This window comes from Myotis lucifugus, unplaced genomic scaffold (genome assembly GCF_000147115.1).
Source record: "Myotis lucifugus unplaced genomic scaffold, Myoluc2.0 scaffold_128, whole genome shotgun sequence".
NCBI classification, from domain to species: Eukaryota; Metazoa; Chordata; class Mammalia; order Chiroptera; family Vespertilionidae; genus Myotis; species Myotis lucifugus.
Genome location: NW_005871176.1, coordinates 1,893,351 through 1,901,732, shown reverse-complemented (window position 1 = coordinate 1,901,732; position 8,382 = coordinate 1,893,351). Strand labels below are relative to the sequence as shown.

General features: G+C 57.6%; 1 protein-coding gene across 1 annotated transcript in view; it reads left to right on the top strand.

The window, feature by feature from the left end:
• The window catches only part of RAP1GAP (RAP1 GTPase activating protein), a 22,451-nt gene that overhangs the window by 2,412 nt on the left and 11,657 nt on the right, over nucleotides 1-8,382 (top strand). The window contains 10 exon segments of the mRNA XM_023758343.1: nucleotides 301-486; nucleotides 3,282-3,385; nucleotides 3,611-3,689; nucleotides 4,096-4,149; nucleotides 5,231-5,314; nucleotides 5,511-5,611; nucleotides 5,733-5,862; nucleotides 6,884-7,039; nucleotides 7,423-7,494; nucleotides 8,135-8,304. Coding sequence (XP_023614111.1) covers nucleotides 301-486; nucleotides 3,282-3,385; nucleotides 3,611-3,689; nucleotides 4,096-4,149; nucleotides 5,231-5,314; nucleotides 5,511-5,611; nucleotides 5,733-5,862; nucleotides 6,884-7,039; nucleotides 7,423-7,494; nucleotides 8,135-8,304 — 1,136 coding nt within the window.

Here is an 8,382-nt window from a genome sequence, read left to right as displayed (position 1 = left end):
CCCAGGAGTCGGGGTGCCCCGTTCTCCGCCCTGTCAGAGTCTACCCAGTTAGAGACTCGGTTTACAGGCCAAAGACTTCAGAGCGCATTTGAACCCAAGGCCTCTGAGCCACACATTTCAGCCTCTCTGCCAAGGTCCTGCTCCTGGCTCTCCGTCCCCACCCCCATCCTTTGAGAACAGGACGTGGGGGGAGGCTCCATGTGGTCTGGGACCCGTGCAGTGTCTGGGTTGTCCCTAGGTCTGAGTTGGGGTCCCTGGTGGGGAGTAGTGTGGGTGGCTCTCAACCGAGTCCCCCTTCAGGTCCTGGGGCGAGAAGGGCCCTTCCCCCTCATCCTGCTGCCCCAGTTTGGGGGCTACTGGATTGAAGGCACCAACCACGAAATCACCAGCATCCCGGAGACAGAGCCGCTGCAGTCACCCACGACCAAGGTGAAGCTGGAGTGCAACCCCACAGCCCGCATCTACCGGAAGCACTTTCTCGGCAAGGTGGGTGCTGTGAGAAGGCGGGTTCTTGGCTCCCCTTCCAGCAGGTATCGGGGTCTCGGCCTGGGAGGAAGAGAACCCTCGGGCTGGGGCTGGGTGACAGTCCCAGAGCTGGAGTCTCAGGGAGCATGCATAGTGGATTCGCTCATTCATTCAACAAACACTGATTGCGAAAAGCAGTCTGACGGCGTGACAGTCCACAGCAGAGACGCCACCAGGGTCTGCGTCCTGGCTGTGCCACTTGCTGCACGGGACATCAGGCCAGCGACTCACCTCCCTGTGCCTGTTCCTCAGCTGTGGACACGGAGGTGATGGCGGTACCCACCGCAGAAGGTTGTTGCAAGGCTTTATGGCAGGGCGCTGGTAGGGTTTAGAATGGCGTCCAGCACAGAGGGTGCCTGGCCCTGTTCACGGCACCAGGTGTGGAGCAGCAGGCAAAACCTCCCCAGGCCCTGCCCTCAGGTGGCTTGAGGTGGCGGGTGGGAAGACACAGTAATGCCATGGCGTGACCTGGATTGATGCAACCCTCACCCCAACACCAGCCCCCGAGCAGGGACCCTGCCTGGTCCCAACTTGTCAGAGTGTCACCCAGCGGGGTTCCAGGCCAGAGTGACTGGGCAAGTTTGTGGGAGCTGGAGGGGGTCCCACGCTGGGACCCTGTATGTGCCCGGTTCCACCCTAGGTGCTGTCTCTACGTCGGTTTTCTCTGAGGTGACAGGTTGTAGCGTGGCTCCAGGATCTCGAGGCCGGGGTGGGAATCTGGGCTCCTCCATTTATTAATGGTGTGACCTCAGGCAAGTTATTTAACCTTCCTGAGCCTGTTTCCTTGTCTGTAAAAACGAGGTAATAGAAGTACATTGAAGCCTAGAAAACCATGCCTGACACATGGTAAGTACGTGATGAATGTTAGCTGTGATTATCACATCTTAATTACTCTATGAGATCAGGATTGCCTAGTCTTTCAGAAGAGGAAACTGCTAAGAATTGAGTTAGCTCTGGCTGACCTTCCATCAAGACACGCTATGGGAACAGACAACAATATTGAACTATAATTATGTAATGCGATAAATACCGCTACAACGACAATCATACTACAGTACATGAATGTGTCAAAGTAACATGTTATAAATCTTAAATTTATAGTTATATGTCATATTTTTAAAAGGACATGCTTTGGGAAGGGCCATGTTGCTAGGCGTGTGTGTGTGTGTGTGCATATGTGTGTGTTGGGAGGAGGGGTGACTCCTTGGGGAGTTAGGAGCTGTGTGACCTCAGTCTGGGCCCAAGGCATTGGCCTGGTCCTGGTTCAGGAGCCATTTCCTGGGACAAAGCCAGTACAGGGCATGGGATTCTGCCTCCAGCTCAGAGACCTGCATCCTGCCACCCACTGTCCGGAGGCTCTTAGCGGGGCCTGGCAGCTGGTGGGGTCTGGGGGACTGGGTGGGCCTGGCACATAGTTGGCACTCAGAAAAGTTTGCCAAGAAAGGACAAGTGACAGAGCAAGTGCCTTGAGCACAGAAGGATCTGGGGAGGTACAAGTTGGGCACGATAACCAGAGTCGGGTTCGCAACATGGAGCGGAGGGGACCCCGGGGGCTGGGAGAGAGCCAGGGCCACCGCCTGCCTCCAGGTGGGGTGACTGGGGAAGCACCGGGGCCTGTTCTGGCAGAGGCGGAGGTTAGGATGACTTGGGGACTGACTTTCTGGGAGCCTGAGCCCACTTTCCCACTGCACCCCTTGGGCTCCTTGGGCTGCGGCACGGGGTCTGGGGAACCTCCCCACCGTGAGGACTTGGTGCAGCCCTCCTTGCCAAGTGCCTGCCGCTCCCTCTGCAGATGGTGCCAAGCGCTTGGGGTTTTCCGACACTCTGTGCCCCGGCAGGGCTGAGGGGGACTCTGCCCGGACTCTCCCTGAGCACATCCCCGGCCCCTGCCTCCTTCTCTGCCTGCCCTCTGAGCACAGGTGTTCATGTTTAAACAGGACTGACTTCCAGGATGACTCCTGGGGTGGGTGTGGCTGGGGAGCCTGCACACTCCCAGAGTCGGGGCTGGCAGGGGGAGCCCAGGCCAGGCTGGGGTGTAATCTCCCAGCACTCCTGGCCCTGGGCTTCGGGACTTCCCCCCCTGGAGGTACCAGCCCGGGGCTCCTCTCTGGGGGAACTGCCCCTGCAGCAGCTTCCCCTTGTGGCCTCTGGGATATTTCTCCCATTCCTTCCCACCTGCAGCTTCTTCCGATGAGGCAGGAGGGTGGGAACCTGCCCGGTCAGCCGCCCAGTGTGTTCATGAGATGTTTCACTTCCTGTTTCCCACGGGCCCTGGCTCCAGGGGCCACAGGTTGAGCAATCAGTCAGTCAACATATTTTAATTGAGCCCCTACTGTGTGCTCAGTGCTAAGAAAGGCAGGGCTGGGACACAGATGTGGAGATACCAAATGGGGTCCTGAAACCGGTGAGAACCCAGAGAGCCGGGGTTTCTATAAATGTCCGTTGAACACCTACTCTGTGCCAGGCACTTTATCCTTTCAGTCCCTGCCACCATCCCACAGTAGGAGGCCTCCCTTCTAGTCCCTATACTAGGAAACTGAGGCACAGAAGGTGAGGTGACCTTCTCAGGCTCCCCAGCTGGCAAGTGGCCAAGTGGGACTTGAATGCAGGTCTGTCTGGTGCAGAGTCTGCTGTTAGCCGGGACACCTGCTGCTGGTGAAGGACCCCATCTAGGAGTGAGCCGGCTTTCCGGTCTGGTTCCCAGAAACCCCACGCTCAGCCTCACCCACTCCCCTGGCCTCTACCGCCCCCCACAGGAGCATTTCAATTACTACTCACTGGACGCTGCCCTGGGCCACCTTGTCTTCTCACTCAAATATGATGTCATCGGGGACCAGGAGCACCTGCGGCTGCTGCTCAGGTGAGGGTGGGGTGAGGGGCCCTGTGACAGCAGGGAGGGCTGAGGTCTTATAATCTGTCTCATTTTACCCACTCTTCTAACGGAGGCCCAGAGGGGGCCAAGGACTGGCCTGAGGTTGCACAGCATGTTAGTGCCCGAGCCAGGCCTGGGGTCTTACTTAGTGTGGAGGGGCTCCCACCTCCCTCCCTGCTGCCTAGCCTTTCACCGCGGGCTTTCTCCTCCCAGGACCAAGTGCCGGACATACCACGATGTCATCCCCATCTCCTGCCTCACCGAGTTCCCCAACGTGGTCCAGATGGCAAAGGTGAGGCCTCTGCTCCTTCATGCGGGGCCCCCTTTGCACACCCCTGCGGGGGGGCACACAGAGTGAGGGCTTAGCATGCTCTCATCTTCAGCGCCAGGTCCTGTGTGCTGTGGCCCCATCGCTGAGGTCCTGCCTCTCACATGTCCCATGATGTCCATGTACTGGGCCCGGTTCCCTGCCTGTGTGTTTCGGCACTGTTTCAGAGCACTTTCAGAAACGGGGGACCCCAGCTCTCCACACCCCATTCTGAGCAGCAGTGAGCCCACAGTACTGCTTCCACCTTGGTGGTTCCCTCTCCTTTCTGCACCGTGCCTCCCCCGCTCCCTCCCCACTTGGCCTGGGAGGCCCAGAGGGCCCCCCCTCCTCCTGTCCCCACCTCCAGGCACCCCCATATCTCCTCCTGCAGCTGGTGTGCGAAGATGTGAATGTGGATCGATTCTATCCTGTGCTCTACCCCAAGGTATGGTGGGCCTGGGCCCTGCTCACTGAAGGTGGGTGGGTGAGCAGGGCACTGAGCATTTATGGGCACCTGCAGTGTGCAGGGTATTTTTCTTAAGTTTCTCATTTAATCCTCACAATAACCCTGCGAAGTCCACAGTTTATAGAAGAGGAACTGGAGCCCAGAAAGGTTCTGTGTCTTACCCAGAGGTGCACAGCAGATAATGAAGGTCTGCATTTAAACCTAGTGTTGGCAGCCGGGACTGTGGGGGGTGGGGGTGGGGGAAGGGCGTGCCTTACCTCTGGAAACTCTCAGTGTAATTTGGGGACCCTTGCAAGGGCAACTGGTGTTCCCAAGCCAGAAACCTTCACTGGCCTTGCCTTCCGACCCCAGAGGGACCTGGTGAGAGAGAATAACACAGGCACCTTCATCAATGCTGCCTAGACAGCAGCTGCACTTCCGGGCGCGGTAACCATGTGGGAAAAGGGTAGGGACTTCTATCTTCAGCGAGCCAGGGGGCTTCCTGAAAGAGGTGGGCCTTGAAAGACATGTGGACCCTGTGGCTCTGACCGAATTCTAGAGCAAGATGCGGTGCCTGAGGGGTCATGTGGTCCGGGAAACGTCCCTGAAGGAAGGGGCCTCGGAAATTAGATTCCATCCCAGTTACAGAAGAGGAAACCGAGGCCCAAAGTGAGGAGGGAACTGGCTTGAGGGCCCACAGCAAGTTGGTGGGCCTTGGCCTGTTGTAGACCGATGAGGTGGGTTTACAGAGGAGCAAGGAGGGAGCTGGGTGTTGTAGCATGGAGTCGGGGTGAGGGTTTATAGGCAAAACTCAGGAGCAGTGAGCTTGAGCTCTGGAGTCCAACAGACCGGAGTTCAAGTCCCAGCTCTGCCTTGCAAGCTGTTGGCCTGAGACAAGCTCTGAGCCTTGGTTTCTCCATCTGTAAAATGGGAGCAGCAAGAATGTCCGGCTCATGCATTTGTTCTGAGGATTAAATGAGACGATGCACGTGGCATGCGGCCACAGTGCTTGGCACATAGTAAGAGCAGTAAATGACAACCTGGAAAAGCAGTCTGTTCACCCCTTGTCCTCTCCCCTCAGGCCTCCCGGCTCATCGTCACCTTTGATGAACACGTCATCAGCAACAACTTCAAGTTTGGCGTCATTTATCAGAAGCTTGGGCAGGTGTGCTCACCTCCTCCTCCTCCCTGCACCCCCCCCCCCCCACACCTGGGACCTCAGACCTTTGCCGGGGAGAGCACCTCCCCAGGGACTCAGTTTCCCGGGGCTGCCAGAGGTCCTCCTTCCAGCCTTCTCTGGGGCGGCGGGGAGGGGCGGCCAGGTGCTGCAGCTCCATGACCTCTGCCCTCTGTGTCCCCAGACCTCCGAGGAGGAGCTCTTCAGTACCAACGAGGAAAGCCCTGCCTTCGTGGAGTTCCTCGAATTTCTTGGCCAGAAGGTCAAACTGCAGGACTTTAAGGGGTGAGCATTAGGGAGGGATGAGCAGGCTGTAATCTTGGGCAGGGAGGGAGCCCCCGTCCTGGCCCCAAGGAGGCCTGGCCGGGGCTGGAGACTGAGCCGTGGCCTGGGGGGCCTGGGGCAGGTTCCGCGGAGGCCTGGACGTGACCCACGGGCAGACGGGGACCGAGTCTGTGTACTGCAACTTCCGCAACAAGGAGATCATGTTTCACGTGTCCACCAAGCTGCCCTACACAGAAGGGGACGCCCAGCAGGTAGCCTGGGCACCCACCCACCTGCTTCCCACCTGTCCTCCTGTCCCCCACTACCTGTCTGGTTAGTGTCCACCACATCCGGCTCGGTGGGCCCTGGGATGTAGAAGATGGAAGTGATCCATTCCCCGCTCCTTATGGGCTCTAGTTGGGGCAGGTGTCAGGGAGACAAGCTGTGAAAGCCTCAGTTTCCACATCTGTGAAATAGGTTCATAACGGCACCTACCTCATAGGTGAGCGTAAAGGAAGGATACACATACAGTGGCTAGAAGAGTATCTGGTAGAGCAAAAGCACAACAAATGACTATTTTTACTGGGAGTGAAGGGCATTGTGGGGTCATGTGGGGGTACTTAGACTTGGCAGAGGTGAGAGTCAGGAAAAGCTTTCAAGATAAAGTGCCTTTTAGGCTGTGAAGCAGCTGGGAGAAGTGAGGGGGGTGTTCCAGGTGGAGAGAACGGCTTCTGGAAAGGTCTGGCTACGAGGAAGGGTAGGGCGTGTTCCGGGAGCTGAACTTAGAAATTTGTCACTTTGCCCTCAGCTGCCTGCAGGACTCTCTACCTTAGCCCACTCCACCCCCACCCCAGGGGGAGAAAACGGTAATGTGAGAAAAGAAAGAAAATATTTATGTCTTACTTTTACTGTCATTTTATTTTCTTTTAAGAAGATTTTTCCGTACATTTTAGCCACATGAATTTATACCGGGTGGAACTTGTTTGTTCAAGAGGGGCCATGTCAGGGGTATTTAGAAGAAGGGCTGAGAGGTAGGGCCTAGGGACCAGGAGCCCTGGGTTCGAGTCCCCTAACTCACTGTAGGGCCTTGCAAGTCATGTCTCTCTTGGCCTCAGTTGCCTCATCTGTCACAGGATTCCAAGAAAACGAAAATAATTTGGAGACAAGTTCCTCACCACATTTGTGGAGGGAGAAGCGAATCCTTAGATGTGTCCCCTGCCTGCCCCAGAACTCTCCCCGCCCTGCCCAGTGGCCCCCCTGGCCAGGTTGTGAAGGCCGTGGCCCTGTGCTCAGTTGCAGCGAAAGCGGCACATCGGGAATGACATCGTCGCTGTGGTCTTCCAGGATGAGAACACGCCCTTTGTGCCTGACATGATTGCGTCCAACTTCCTGCACGCCTATGTGGTGGTGCAGGCCGAGGGCGGGGGGCCCGGCGGCCCCCTCTATAAGGTGGGTGATCTCAGGGCCTCCCAGGATGAGGCCTCAGTTTTCCCACCTGTAAACAGGGGGACTGTCCTGAGGGCTCTAAGTCCCCCTCTTGCTCCAATGATGGAGGCTTCCCATCCTGCCCTCTCTGCTCCCCAAAGCTCCCCTCTCAAAGAGGTGAGCCTCCTCCCCCTTCATCATCCCCGACGACTCCTGAGACCCCTTCCCACCACTCAAATTCAGGGCCCAGGATGGGGGAGCCGAGATCCTGGGGTTCAGTCACTCTATCAGCAGCCACTGAACATCCCCCACCAAGGAGCAGGCCCTGTGCCCAGCATGGGACGGGATAGGGAGGTGAATTAAGGGCGGGTGTGGGGACCCACAGGGACTGGTGCCCTCCCTTCCAGGTCTCTGTCACGGCCAGAGATGACGTGCCCTTCTTTGGGCCCCCGCTCCCGGACCCTGCTGTGTTCAGGAAGGTGAGAGGCTGCCCAGCCCTGTCATGGGCAGGACCAAATTGGTGGGGGCTGAGAGGGGGTCCCACATTCTGCCACACTAGGTCCCGAAGCCCCTCTGTGTGCCAGGGCAGCTGGGCTCCCCTAGCTGTGCACCTGGGCCTGGCTTTTCTGTTTATCTTGATAAACACTGACCTTTATTTACAAAGGCACAGAACAAACTATGTCATTGTTTTACATTTTTTACATGTTTCGTAGCCTTCTCTGTGGCCCTTCCTCATTTCTGTTATCTTTTTGACAATGAGTCTTCTTTCGTCTAAAATGTCTGGGGAGGGGGCACAGGTCTCTCTCCTCCCAGAAGCCACACTTAGAGCCTTGGCTTCAGTCCCCCACAGGCTGAGGCAGTCGGGGACCCGGACCCAGCCTCTGACTTCTGTGGGTTTGCTCTCCTGAGGGGTGGGCAGCCATGAAGGGCACAGGGGCCCTCACAGGTGCCTGGGCTGGGGAGCTGAGCCCAAGGAGGTGCCCTGGGGTGAAGAGGGCGACTTCTGGGCTCCAGCAGTTGGGGCTCGGGGGACTCCAGCCTGGGACAGAGGGCTCAGCTCCTGTCTCTGTTCGCCTGACCCCCCTCCCCCTTTCTTTTCTCCACACGGGGGGCTCCCAGGGGCCCGAGTTCCAGGAATTTTTGCTGACAAAACTGATCAATGCGGAATATGCCTGCTACAAGGCAGAGAAGTTTGCCAAACTGGAGGTGAGGATGGGCTGTTGGGGCTGAGTCCCTGCCCCCAGCTTGGAATTTCAGAGCTGCACCCTGAAATTCAGAGGGCAAAGCCTGTTCTGAACTCAACCTTGGGGAGGGCTGCCAAGGGGGGAGCAGGACTTCGGGCTGTGCACGGCTGGTCAGGGAGAGGA